The sequence below is a fragment of the Homalodisca vitripennis genome, chromosome 3 (assembly GCF_021130785.1).
Source record: "Homalodisca vitripennis isolate AUS2020 chromosome 3, UT_GWSS_2.1, whole genome shotgun sequence".
NCBI lineage: Eukaryota > Metazoa > Arthropoda > Insecta > Hemiptera > Cicadellidae > Homalodisca > Homalodisca vitripennis.
This window is the reverse complement of record NC_060209.1, coordinates 189,549,756-189,565,176: the sequence shown is the minus strand read 5'-3', so window position 1 is coordinate 189,565,176 and position 15,421 is coordinate 189,549,756. Positions and strand designations below refer to the sequence as shown.

The window sequence follows — 15,421 nt, the reverse complement described above, 5'->3', positions numbered from 1 at the left end:
GCCAAGGAGGAATAGGCATTGGTGGAGAGTATAATCAGGATGCCAACATTCACACGACAAAAGTACAAGGAATTTTAGAGTTCTTTGTTTGAAGTTCATCCAGAATTTTAGAGGTCAGATAAGGGCTACAACCTTATATACGATCTTTTTCCTCTTTTTCATCATTTTTGCAACTTCCTACCTCAATGGTGAAGTTTTACTGTCATTTTTCCTCTGTGCTCTTGGTCTTTTTAACCAATACATCCGTATTTGCACATCTTGTTGTTAAATTATGTTTTTTTGGTTTGTGACTGTTCAAAGTGTGCTGCGTTGTGCACTCCAAATAGACTTGTTCTTTGTGTTATATTGTTGTTATTAGACATTTTGTACACGATTTATGGACCTATGGACAATATGTGTAGTGGTTGCTTTATCAAGTTTTTTTTATTGTATAAAAATGACATTCTTATATTGTGTAGTTTTGAGTTTGACATGAAATTTTACAATACTTTCTTTATAATCCTTACAACAGATATGGTAGCCATTGTCCTCTAGCTGAGGATACACTGTTGTTTTAGATGTGTTTTAATATGGTTAGGTGAGTTTTTAATATTTAGTGAACATTAGCGATCACCCTTAGAATTTTATATTTTACTGATTGATGCTATCTTCATGGATAATAATAATATTACGTTTTATTGCTGTCAGACAATTACATGAATTATACAGCAAAGGTCAATTAATAATTTAAAATAAGCTAGAATTTATCACTTTCTCATCCAGTCAAACATACATAGTAGCATTCATTCAGCTTCCATCTGCTCGCCAATTATTTCCCTCATCGACACCAGGTTTCTTATCATTCTCCGAAATCATTGGTCTCCCAGTTATATGCCAGGAACTAGCCCATGCTATAACAAGCCTTTGAGGCTAGAATTCGTTATCCCAGGGGTTTAAGATAGAATTCGAATTCGCGGGTTTTAGATACCCTGGGCACTTCTTGAATTTTGAGTGAGTTTGGCAGATTATTGAATAGTACAACACCTGCCTGTGAGGGCAAGTGTTCGAAAGCTACCGTCCTGTGCCTGCCAGTACAGAGATTATTCCTGCCTCTGGTGTTGTGACTGTGTATGTCTCGGCTCTGTGTTAAGACACATTTAGACAAGCAAAATGACAGTTTCAAGAATGTAGAGGTAGGGTAAAGTCAATATCTACAACTCTTTAAACGCAGGTCTACACAACTCTCTTTTTTCAGTTTGGTGATTATTCTGACAGCCTTTTTACGGGATCAAAATAATCTCATAAAATCAAATGGATCTCTTAAGCATTTCCCTCTTAAAAAAACAACAAATATTGTGAAGTGGCTTAAGTACACTATTACCAAATATGTTTATATTACACAAACTGATCAAATTTCAATGGAGTTATTATTCTTTTGTAGTTAGTTACACAATAAGAAGAGCTAAAACAATTCACTCCCGTGAAAAGCTAGTCATGTTTTAAATATACAAATTCATACGAACTCATGTAATTTGAAATCACACCTGTCCAAAACCTGTTTGTTTTCAGGGTTGGCTTCCAAAGTCCCAGTCATCTCCAGTAGCCTGTCCGCCAGCGTGCTCTTGCCATGGTCTACATGGGCTATTATACTAAAGTTACGGATATTTTTCTGGGGTATATCTTCAGGCCTTGCAGTACTAATAGCAGTCGCCTTTGTCTCTGTTGATTCTTCCACGCTTTCACTCCGATTTGATGAACACCTGAAAATATATAATACTGGAATAAGAAAATATTTTTAAATCTTCTTAACCCTTTGAACCCCAGACCAAAATATTGATGGTGGAAAAAAAACGTACCAAAATCATTTGACCTAAGAACTACCGAGAATCCCCGGAGCAGAAACAGCTGTTTTGCATACTGTTTGTAAAAAATTAATACTTTTGGTATTTTTTATGCTATTGTCTTGTATTACACACCAAAATGTCCAGAATGAAATTGTATACACAGAAAAAGATTAGTCTGAAGTATAAAAAAATGTTTAACAGTATTAAAATAATTTTAAAATATATGTATATAGATTTTTAGGCAAAAAAATTGATTTTAAGATTTTTTAATTAAAAAATAAGAAATATTTTTACCATGGGCACCCACATTTTATTTTTTCTAAATTTAGTTTTGTGTATGTACAAAAAAAATTATATTGATATCTCTAAAAATTAACTTTTTTTGAATTTTTATATAAAAGTATGCGACTTGTAAAAACCTCTAGGCGTACAACACAAAAATCACTGATATTACCTAAATAAATAAATTAGTAAATAAATAAATAAAAAAATTAGTATTTTAATAAAATACATATAAATATGTATTAATACTCATAAAATAAGTATTTTACGATTTCAAATAAATATGTATTAAACGCATATACCATGGCGACGATATTACGTCGCCCGGGGATTCTCGCAACTTCATTGGCGACGATACATCGTCGCCGCGGGGATCTTCGCATATCTTCTCGGCGACGATATTTCGTCGCCTGGGGTTCAAAGGGTTATTTAATAATAGGTAACCATACATTCTCTTCTCAGACACAAATATTCACAGTAAACATACTCTCATGGAAAACAACATTACGATGTGCATAAGATAACATCAATGAACTGGATCAGATATCAGATCCAAAGTGATGTATTCTTTATGAGATAATTTAACTCACCTTTGGTTAATGAATAACAGAAAGCGTTGATGGCAAATGGGTCTTTTAAGAAAGCCTCTGGCACTGAATGTTAGGACTGGTTTGATCAACATACTTCCTCAACCTAAAACAAAAAAGGAGCTTATATTTACAAAAATGTCAATATGCAACAAGTTAAAAATGTTCTAGTTATGCTATAATATTCTGCCTTATTCAAAGTTTATCCGTAAGGTATTAACTTCCTCAATGTTTTGTGAAATGCTTTGATACATAGGTCTTTCTACTGATAAGCCTAACAGAAAAACTCTGGTAACTTTGAAGAAAGTCACTATTAAAATCCTGCATATTCATACCATTAAAAAAATTGACAGTATCATTCAACACTATAAAAGACAAGTTTTTTTAATTTGATAATTTTCTACGTGAAAACACAGAAAATAACTCTTGTCACTAATTTGAGTCAACATTAAATTACCATCCCTTCTTCTTCTATGGGGTTGTATATAGCCATGCACTTACGTCAAGGGCCTTTTGCACACCCTGGAAACACACCAAGAGGCCGACCAGTCTACGGTTTCAAAAGTTCTTCAAACTGCTGAAAATAACCGATCAGGTTTTCCTGAGGAAATTCGCCTTGTCCAAACTACCAAAGATGGCACATCACTATATGACTGATTCATGATAATTTCTAGGTTGTTAACATCACAACAAGAAGACAGTGTCATCTGCATAGCAAACAATGTTTGAATTTATAATGGAAGGAAGGTCATTTATGTATATAGTAAGTAGGAAAAGGCCAAGTATGGAGCCTTGGAGTACTCCTGAACAGACTTTCATCCAAACCCCTTAAAATCGGCCTTTATTTCTTAGTGCGATTGCCTGATTCCTTTCAGAGATTCCTACCTTCTTTTAAGAGAGGTACGAGAAAAGAAGTGAGAGATGAACCGGTTAACCTATATCTTTCCCAAAAGTACGGAGTGGTTTACACAATCGAAAGCCTTGGATAAATAACAACATATAGAAAACCACAACAGATTGTTGATGTGAAACTGTCTATAGATTCCTTTCCTTGCATGAAAAGAATACCGATCCAGTCTAACTTATTATAAGCTAGGCTAGACTACATGTGATAAAACTAGCACTATTTACAAATAATTCAATACAAAAACATTAGATACAATACTAACGTTTTATATTCAATAAAAATGTTGCTACCACATAATAATTTAAGCTGAAAAAGCTCGTAATTTTTCTAGGTTATGAATGTATACCTAACCTTAAAAAAAACAACCATTAAAATTGTATTGAAATAATTACTTACAATTAAACTTTATATCCTACTTTTGAAAAAGTTAGATTAAAACTACAAAATTATTAATATTAAAACCCCAATACTTTTGAAATAATCACCATATTAACTTATCAAGAATTAAGACTAGTTCAGTTCAGTGGGTTGTTTGCTTAATTTTGATAACAAACAATGCGATCATGGGATAGTCGACTAGTCGACTATTGGTCATTGGACTTATTGTCAAGTGGTCATGTCATGATAAATTATGACACAGCCAATTCGTAGTTATAATATTGAATAACGTTCATTTACCGCAAGTAACTGATGTAAATTATTAGGGCATGCGCTTAGACAGGAGGCTTACATGGAAATCCCACATTTGGACAAAGAGACAACAGCTAAATTTAAAAACAAATCAAATGAATTGGCTAATCGGATCTAAATCAAAACTCAGTTTGAAGAACAAGATTATATTATATAAAACTATTCTAAAACCTGTGTGGACACATGGTATGCAGTTATGGGGCGGAGCAAGCATCTCAAATCTGGAGATACTTCAATGATATCAATGAAAATTGTTAAGAAACATTGCAAAAGCGCTATGGCATGTATCCAATGAAACGTTATATCAAGATTTGAACATCCTAAGGCCGGGGACACACGGTCCGGGTAAACGTCCGTCCGAGTTTTGTCCGGGCTCCGGATGATCCAGAAGTACATTGTGAAAGTTAGTGAAGAACACACGGAACCCGGACGATAGCAAAGATACCCAGATGTATTCTCAACTGATCATCCGAGACCCGGCCGGGCGTTCACCCGTCCGACAGTTGGCGGGGCATTGTGTCAAATAGGCGGGAACACACGGTCCGGGCGAACACGTGCAGTCACTGTTGTTGTGACCGTCGTGGTGTGCGCATCTTGAGTTGGTGGTTTGGTGCTTGGTTGTGATATAGTTATGTATTGGATAGTTGATAATGACGACGGATATAGACGCGGATAAACTTATATCGCTAGTGCAAGAAAGACCCCAACTTTGGGACAGAACGTTGGAAGAATATAAAGACAGAAATAAGACAAGGGAGAATTGGATTTTTGTCTGCTCTTCATTACATCCTGATTATGACGAGCTGAGTGATATTGAAAAGAAAAACTATTGTAAGTGACAATTATTTTATTTACAAATTAAATCTTATTACAATATAGTCAATAGAATACTTCTTCACTACAATACTTCTGAACAATAATTGACTATCAATATGTTAATAGTATTACATATAAAACTACAAACTGTCTCAGACCTATGATGTTTTGCACATGAACCTTTCAAATCCTAGACATTATTGCCAGGGCACTGAGCCCGCATCACTAAAAAAATAATCTGCCAACACATTTCTAGTCTGGTTTGCCTTTTTCCCTCCTACTCTAGTTTGGTTCTGAGTTGGTACAAACTCGATGTCCTCGAATACAACAACTTCCAGTGTGTCCTCATAGTTGAATCCATCTCGCTCCCTAATTACATTGTGAAGTACAACACAAGCTTTCACAATATCGATACAAAAGTTTGGATTCACATTGAGAGGGCGATGAAAGATTCTAAATTTGTTGCTTAATATACCAAAAGTACATTCAATATATCTTCTTGACCGGCAGATTCTGTAGTTGAAAACCCTTTTTCTAACAGTTAGTTGTTTTCCCCTATATGGCCTTTGTAAATGTACTGAGAGGCCAAATGCCTCATCTCCTATTAGAAAATACGGAATGTCTGGGGTAAGAGTGCCATACAAAGGCCTTGGTGAAGGTAGCACCAACCGATTTTCTTCAATACTTTTCCACAACGAACTTAGATTAAAGATATTTGGATCAGATTCACTGCCATAAGAACCAATGTCAACATAAATAAATTTATAATTTGAATCCGCAACTGCCATTAAAACTAAAGAAAAATAACTTTTATAATTGAAACACACAGATCCACTTAATTCTGGTTTAATAATTCTGATGTGTTTTCCGTCTACTACTCCAATGCAGTGCGGAAAGTTACTTCGCTTTTCGAATCCTTCTGCGACAGCCTCGCATGACTCTGTTGTGAGTTTTGGTAGGAACTCATCGACAAGACTTGTCCATATAGACTGGCAGACTTGCTTAACAAATTTTGCTATTGTAGATTTTCCCAGTCTGTATGAATAATGTAGGTCAACAAACGTACAACCGGTAGCGAGATACCTGAAAACAAAAGCGGCATCAATAACATGTGAAATGAGAATGTATGTATAAAAATTATTTCACAACAAACAGATTGTTCAACTAAAGACTTAGTTAGAGCTATATATGTCGTATTTCATTAAACAGGGTTTACATGTACATGTTTTTGTTTCAGGTCAATTGATTCTGAAACGATGGAACAATATCCGGGACCAGTGGATGAAATGGAAGAAAAAAGAAAAAGACTCAAAGAAGTCTGGGGCTGAAGCCTCAAAATTAAGAAAATATATTTACCATGAAGCACTGCAATTCCTAGAAAAGGTAAGAGTGCATGCCGAAACTACGTCAAATATCCAAGGGGAAGGTCAACAAGACGACACTGTTGATGAATCTGGGGTCGACTCTCAAAACACTCAACAAACTACAAATACTGGACCTAATACGGTCTACAAACCTTCTAATGTTGTTCCAAAAAAAGAAGAAGAAAATGGACGATTTCGAGTTAAGGATGCTGAAGGTGGTGGAAACTCCGCAACAAGATGGAGAACGACATCTTTCCTTTTTTAAAGTAATAATTCCTTCCAATTCCAAATTCAGCGAGCCACAGATTGTAGAGGTTCAGTTGGGAGTACTGCAATTGGTTCAAAAAGTGCAACAAACCACACTACCAACACAGGTACCACATAATATTGTCCATTATCAACAGCCACTTTCGATTCAAGTACAACAACAACTATTCGATCAACAACAACAGTACATGCCGATGCATCAACCCAACACAGGTTGTAATACTACTAGGTATGCTGCACCTGCACAACAACCATGTAGTTCCACCATGGTTACACAGTACCATCAGCTAACTTCAAGAGGAAACGAAACTCGTCCCACCTATCTACAACAAGCTGTACAACAGGCTAGGCCTAGTCCGGCCGAATCAGATCTAACACAGATGGACAATATGTCACCTGACGACAGTGACGTCGTATACTCCCCAATTCCGATATGTTTTAATGAAAAACGTTATTGCATGTACAGCAACTTAAAGGTAGGTGGAGGGCACTCTTACTGTAAAATGTTAATTGTTCTTAAATTGAAGACAAATGTTCATTAAACATAGTTTTAACTTGTCGTTATGGTTATTTTTTTATGGTACCTCTAAATGTAGAATTAATCTGACACGTAAAACTTAGTTTGTGTTTACTAAGAAATTGTCCATTAATAGTTACACCTAAATTAATTATTTACGTTAACATCTCTTCTAGATAACTTAATTCAACTCTTACCTTAAGGTCACTGCCAGCATTTCTGCTGGTTTAATGCAGTTCCTCGTGTTGGTATCCTGTCTACGAAGCTGTGATGATATCTTTTGGAGCACCTCATCGAAATTGGAGACAGACATGCGAAAATAGTTGAAGAATTTTTCTTCATCTACCTATAGAAGAAATTACCAAATTCAGTCGCATTTATCTTTCAAGATTAGAAGATCCAAACCACCTTTCGGTAAATCTAGTTGATAATTCTACGAATGTGCACAGACTCCAAAGAACTGCTGTCCTGGATCTACCTTTTAGGTTCTTGAATTATGTTAGTGTTAACAATGGTTAACATTTAAGTAAATTTTAATTGTTAATGTTGTTTCTGTATATCATATTTACTTATCGTTCTCAAAATGAACAGATTGTAAATAAAATTGTTTTTTTTAATGTGGATATGCTAGCCATCTATTTGCTATTTGTTATAAAATGTAAAATGGTATATTGCCGTAGGTATACGAAGATAAATAAATTGTACTTACATGGCATTAAAAGTTTGATTTTATTCACCATTTATTTAAAAACCAATATTTCAGTAATATTATACTCTTTGAAAAATATGAAACAATCGTTTATCCATACAAAGTGTATAAATTTTGTATAAGTACTTGAGAATTATACAAAACATTTCTGTATAATTATTCAGCAATATACTTCGTTTCCTCTATACAGAAATGTACATAATATAACAATAATTGTATATCTTCGCACAACTATTCATTAAATGATATTGTATATCTGATATATTTCATATCAAGATAGCACTTAGACATTATTTTCGATTGTTGTAAACTATCTATAAAAATCTACGTCGCACTGTAATGAATGTGAGAAAACCACATCAACGATTTAAAAATATTAAACAATATGTAACTACTTACGCTGGTGTCTGAAAACGCGAAAAAAACTTCAGAAAAGTGTATTGTGCTATTAGGCCTATACAACATCCTCTAGAGAAGTTTTTAACTACTGTTAAAATTAACTTGGTAACTCAAATCAATATAAACTGTAATGTTGTATGATTAGTCTTATTGAGACGTCACAATATAAGAAATGACAATTCTACAAGATTTTGAATACCACAACAATTAAAATTATTGTCAAATTTCATGAAAAGTATTGCAACTGCCTAAATTACAAGCATTATAAAAATGCTCCCCTAATTATACGAGTTCTATACTATTTTATATAATATTTTGATCTTGCCTTGCCAAATTTATATGAAATTTGAAAGTGCATCATACATACATACACATATATATATATATATATATATATATATATATATATATATATATATATATATAAAACACAGTAAAATCTGTTTAATTTTTTATCTACATATAAATGGTCTGAACAGATGAGTTCTTATCGAATGTTCTATTTTAAGTTTGTTTAATGCATCGTTTTCGCAGTAGCTCTTCCACTTTTCTGTAAAAAAATAATTGAATTACAATACTTAGTTAAACAGCATTAGCATAAACAATATATATGCAACCATAAACAATAATGCATTATTGTATATGCAACATATTCCGCAATACTGCTCTAATATACGTATGCTCTTCATTCTATCACGCTAGGCTGCCATGATATTTTATTGCATAAATAATAAAATGTAGAAATACCACACATCAAACCTTTTTAAAAGTACAGTAATTGTAGTGTTTATTAAATAAAATATAGTTGAATTTCAACAAAGAGATTTTACAGCCCAATATTTGCAAGAACGTAGCCATTGAGGTGATCCAAGAGGTCCGGACATCCTCCCAATTTAACATTTTAAGGAACGAAATGGGCCTTTATTCTCTGTCCATTACGGGAAAAATATATCAGTTGTCTGGACCCACAATTTTCTGCGAGTGCGTTCTTATATATTGGACTTTATTCAGTTCAGCGTAATTGACCATTAATTAAGATTTCCATAAAACTCAACAAAATTCCCATGGACTAAAGTATGGTACAATTTATAGTTAGTATGTTTATTTGAATATTAATTAAAGGTAAAAGGCTTAATAATAAATGGAATATCTGTTATATATTATCGTTAGTACAAAGAACGGAGAAGGTTCCTTAAAATTAAAAATATGTATATCTATGGTCACATAAAATTTAAAAATTAATTGGTTACATAAAAATTAATTAGTAGAGCCCCGAGTCTCATGTTGAATGAATGTTGGCGTGAAAGGACAAGAGATGTATGTTTGAATGAGTATTGTAAAGTATGAATGTGTATAGTAGGGTTTTTTACAAATACTTAAACCCTGACTTTTGCAATGCAATGTATTATTGCCAAAATGCAATAAAAGAATTATTATTATTATTATTATTATTAAAATGCAGTGAACCCCAGCTGTGCTGTTTCAGTGTTGTGTCCTTTTATTTTAATTTAAAATGTAGTTTTTTTTTACCCAATTTAGTGGTTAAAACTATATAAAACTGTTTCTTAAAACATTTTTGTTCATAATTTACATAAAAATGTTTAGATTTTTTTTTCGTAATCTTTTTTTTCCAGTACTTTTTCCTACAACTAACCTTACCCGTTAACTTTAATTGTTTTCAGTGTTTGTTTTACTATTAGTAGTTTTTCAAGTGAGAAGGTAATGGACAAACTTAAAATTTGCCCCTTCAAACAACTTAAACTGTTTTGGATTTTGATACCATAACTAATGATCACAATTATTGTTCTAATAAGCAAACAATGAAACATCATTTCAGGAAAAACTATTTCTAATGACGATGTCAATAATCAAAACGAGTGGCAAATCGAAACAACTAGAAACAAAAGACATTTGTCAACAGCCAACGTTTTCAGATGTTTAAGAAACCTTGTAGACCTACAGAGTACGTTGCAAAAACTGCTAGACCTATTGAATTGCCACAACAGATTTGAAATGCTGAGTAACGCCAACCTAGGCTCTGAAGAAGAAACGATGAATGACGACAAATGTAGACGAAGGTGAGGCCTCCACCTATATTTGTCCCCAACATTGTCAACATAAGTAAAATGATGGTAAACATTGAACAAGTAATTAAAAAAGAGTCATATTCATTTAAATGCATAGCTAGAGATAAAGTAAAAATTAACACTGATACTATTGAAGCCTACCGCGCATTAGTCAAACATTTAACTAACATGAAAGTAAACTTCCATACATACCAAATAAAGGGTGACAGAGCTTATAGAGTAGTGCTTAAGAATATGCACTTCTCTACGGAACCCCAGGAAATTAAAACCGCTATAGAAGCTTATAACCACAAAGTTAGGAATGTGTCGAACCTTAGAAGTAGCAAATCTAAAGATCCACTGTCAATTTTTTTTGTAGACTTAGAGCCAGCATCAAACAACAAAGACATTTTTAAAATTGAATTCCTACTAAATGCCAAAATTGTACTTGAGCCCCCTTACAAACGTAATGATGTGGGTGCAGTGCAAAAAGTGTCAAAGATATGGGCACACAAAGGCTTACTGCTGGTACCAAAACCGCTGTGTAAAATGCGGCTCAGATCATGATACTAGCAGCTGTAATAAATCTGTAAATGTTCCTCCCAAATGTGTATTATGTGGTGGTGAGCACCCAGCCAACTATAAAGGTTTGCTCTATTTACAAAGATATTAAGAAAAAGGCTTTTCCACCTCTCTAAGACCCAGCGTTTAAAAAAAGACACTCCTCCTCTCCAGTGCAAGATCGAGAAGTAGATAGACCTAATATCTGTTCGTACTCAAAATTCAACAGGTAATCAGTCTCAACCAGTATCACCAACCTTATCTTATGCTAGAGTGGCATCAGGTCAATCAAATGTAGAAGCAAATCACAATCTGAATCAAATAATTGATGGATTTTTTAAATAAGTTCGAAATGATGATGTCTCAACAAGCAGCAAATAGGTACATTGATTAACCTATTGACAACTGTCATATCAAAACTAAAATGAATAGATTTATAGGATTGGACTCTGGAATGCCAATGGCTTGGCCCGACATGGCCAAGATATTCAACTTTTTATTTCAATACACAAAATAGATATGTTAATTTCTGAGACCCACTTTACAAACTTAAATTTTTTCAAAATCCCAAATTTTACTTTTTATTCTACAAACCACCCTGACAATACGGCGCATGGAGGTAGCGCTGTGCTAATCAGAAAACAAATAAAACATTATGAATTACCTAGATTTCAAGAAGATCATATTCAAGCTACAAGCATAGTGGTTGAGGACTGGATGGGACCACTTACATTTTCTGGTGTTTACTGTCCCCCGAGGCACAATATTACCAAACTTCAATTCAACGAATTTTTCGAAACTTTAGGGCCTCGTTTTGTAGCAGGTGGTGACTTTAATGCCAAACATGTCATGTGGGGTTCAGGTGATTAACCCTAGAGGTAGAAATTTGTTAAATTGCATGAATGACAATCACTTGAGTTACGTATCTACAGGGAAACCAACCTATTGGCCTTCAGATCCCAACAAAATTCCAGATCTTCTTGATTTCTTTGTTACGGGAGGTATTTCTCCTAACTATATGGAGGCTGTTTCATCTCTTGATTTGTCGTCCGATCACTCTCCGGTCATCCTATCAATAGTTCATCATTTGTATTGAAAGAAAAGGCACCGTCCTTATCGAATAAAGGCACAAACTGGGTGAAGTTTCGTGAAACGTTAAATGACAGTTTAAGTCTTAATATATCACTTAAAACAAGAGAGGAAATAGACAACGCTGTGGAAATTTTTAATTATACTGTTCAGAAATCTGCTTGGAGTGCAACGCCTGAACTTAATAATACAACGTGTGGCAATATCAATTACCCAATATATATTAAGCAGCACATTGCTCAAAAACGTCGCTTACGAAGAATATGGCAAAATTCTAGAAATGTAAGAGATAAAACAATGTTTTAACAGAGCATCAAGACAGTTAAAGATTTTGCTTAAAAACTTAAAAAACATATGGTTTCAAGAATTCACTTCAAATCTCTCCCCAACTGAAGCAACAGACTATTCTTTATGGAAAGTAACAAAAAGCACAAAGAAACCGCAAGTGCCCATTCCTCCAATATCTAAACCAGATGGTTCTTGGGCGAAAAGTAACAGAGAGAAAACTGATTTGTTTGCTGCATATTTTAGTAATGTTTTCAAACCATACCCTGTAGATAACAACTTGATAATAGACATGTTGTAAGGGAGTTTCTTGATTCACCTAACCAACTCTCACTACCTATTGGCTCCTTTAAACCATCTGAAATATATGATGAGATTAAAAATCTTAATCCCAAAAAGGCCCCTGGTTATGAGTTAATAAACAGGTAAGATACTACAAGAGCTTCCTAGGAAAGCATACTCTTTCTTACCTTCGTATTTAATGCTATTTTGAGGCTTGAATACTTCCCATCACAATGGAAGGTGGCTCAAATTATTGTTGTTCCTAAGCCAGGAAAACCTCAAAACGAAGTAATGTCGTACAGGCCAATCAGTCTACAACCTATACCTCTAAATTATTCGAAAAGTTATTTTTAAAACGACTTCAGGTTTTTTATAACTGAATGCAATTTAATTCCCAATCATCAGTTTTGGTTTCAGAGTGCACCCACTCCACTATCGAACAAGTCCATAGAGTAGCTAATATAATAAGGCAAGATTTGGAATCAAGAAAAATTTTGTTCTGCAGCATTTCTCGATGTGAGTCAAGCCTTTGACAAAGTGTGGCATGAAGGGCTTCTATTTAAAATAAAAAAGTCATCTACCTCACACTGTTTACAACATTATAAAATCTTATTTAGAACGAAGGTATTTTCAAATCAAGTTTGATGATTGTCTTTCAGATCTGAAAGAAATAAACTCTGGTGTACCTCAGGAAGTGTACTAGGACCAGTGCTGTACTTAATTTTCACTGCAGACATTCCAACTAATCAAAATTCTTTGACAGCAACATTCGCCGATGACACTGCCGTACTGGCATCCCACTCCAACCATGTTGTAGCGTCACAAATTCTACAAACTAACTTAAATTCTATCACAGTTTGGCTTAAAACTTGGAGAATTAAAGTGAATGAAACTAAATCTGTTCACGTCACACATTTACGTTGAAACATGACACCTGTCCACCAGTGTTTTTAAACAACATTCAAATTCCTCAAAGAAATGAAGCTAAGTATCTGGGTGTACATCTCGATAGGAAGCTGACTTGGAAACCACACATATGGAACAAAAGGCTCCAATTAAATTCAAAATTCTCAAAACTAAATTGGCTTTTTGGGAACAAATCCCATTTATCAATAGAAAGCAAACTGTTGTTGTACAAGACTGTTCTAAAGCCCATCTGGACGTACGGAATTCAACTGTGGGGAGTTTGCTTCTACATCAAATATTGAAATTATACAGCGTTTCCAATCTAAAGTTCTCCGAAAGATATTACAGGCCCCATGGTATGTTCGTAATGAAGTCATTCACAGAGACACGAATATCCCTTTTGTTACTGAAGAAATTCCAAAGTTCTGCATCAAGTATCAAAACAAATTAAACTCTCATCCTAACTACTTGGCTATTAATCTGCTGGACAACAGTGGACCATCAATTTCGGCTAAAAAGACATGATTTCTTAAACTTAGCTGATCGATTTTAAAGATGAACAATCTCTTAAATGTTTATGTTAATTAAGGTTAATGAACTTTGATTAACCATGTCCTTAAAGATTTATCATCAAATTTTACTTATTGTTTGTTGTATATAAACAGATTGTAAATAAATTAAAGTAAAAAAAAAAAAAAAAAAAAAAAAAAAAAATTATTATTATTACATAAAAGGCAAGAATGAAAAATTATATGACAGGTGAGTTATTTGAAGTTTATGATGATATATTACAACAGATTTGGTATTGAACTAAACAATTATTTGGTAACTAATAAACAAATTTGAACCTGTGTATAACGAAAGGCTTAAATTTATTCAAACACAATAAGGTGAAATATGTAGCCAAGTGTAGCTATAATAAAAATTATCACATCCAAATATTTTTATCTTGACTTTTGTAACCCATTTAATATTAGCCTCAATGTTTTGTAATGTGACATAACAAAGCCATTAGGATATTATAAAACGTGTTGCTAAAATCGAGATAAGAATAACAGTATTTGGATTTATATTGTAATAAGCATAGACACCCTCAATTAATATCAATTACTGTTGGTAATAAAAACATCAAGATTTGCAAAACGATTGCTATGAACAAAGGCAATCTTTATAATAATTGTATGAATGTAATTATTGTAAGTTATATAAAAGACACACACAATTACATTAGGATAAGGAAAATACTGTGGAAAGTAGTTATTCGGGTTCTGCAAACCTCTTGGCTGTACTACAAAACTAGACTACATAGCCTATTAGCAAAACATAAGTATATTTAAACCACATCAAAGTATATAGATACATATTCTTATTCAGCATACTCCAAGGAATCTTTTTATTTGACAAGGAATTATGATTTTTACCCAAACGTGCATTTATTTTACTCTGAACCTTGAAATTTAAAGAAGTTCCAACTAAGTTGTAAGGTAGACGTTTCCCAAACGCACCAATTTTTGAATAGAAGTTGCTAATAATAATTTGACCATGCCAATATGTACCTGGTTAAGTGGTTTCCTACCTCTGACTTTGCCTGATATGTTAAGACATTCATTACTTCTTTTTTTGCAAATTTTTTAAAGACTAGTTTTTAGTTTAGCCCATTGCGTTTTTCGGTGCTATTATTTATGGATTTCATTTTAAATCTGAACAAAAAATTCAGGAACCCCTTTATCGCGCAAGTATGGGGATATCCAAATTAATGTTAGAGATTTTAAACTTAAAACATATTTAAACGTTTAGTCTATGTTAAAAGTAAATTACCGGTACTATTAAAATTTAAAATGGCCTAAACCGTCTCAACCCATTGACGAAAA

General features: G+C 33.6%; 1 protein-coding gene across 4 annotated transcripts in view; it reads right to left on the bottom strand.

Moving 5' to 3' along the window:
* Positions 1 to 4,331, bottom strand: part of LOC124357892 (translation factor GUF1 homolog, mitochondrial-like) — a 31,747-nt gene extending 27,416 nt beyond the window's left edge. Inside the window, exons 1-3 of one of the 4 annotated variants that reach the window (XM_046809995.1) lie at positions 4,278 to 4,331; positions 2,696 to 2,798; positions 1,524 to 1,739 (exon numbers count right to left, since the gene is read on the bottom strand). In XM_046809995.1, coding sequence (XP_046665951.1) covers positions 1,524 to 1,739; positions 2,696 to 2,787 — 308 coding nt within the window. In that variant the 5' untranslated portion in view covers positions 2,788 to 2,798; positions 4,278 to 4,331. Of the gene's footprint in view, positions 1 to 1,523; positions 1,740 to 2,695; positions 2,799 to 3,861; positions 3,881 to 3,995; positions 4,188 to 4,277 lie in introns of those variants that run through there. The other 3 variants (XM_046809994.1, XM_046809993.1, XM_046809996.1) reach the window with 3 other exon arrangements.
* Between the last annotated feature and the right edge of the window lie 11,090 nt (positions 4,332 to 15,421).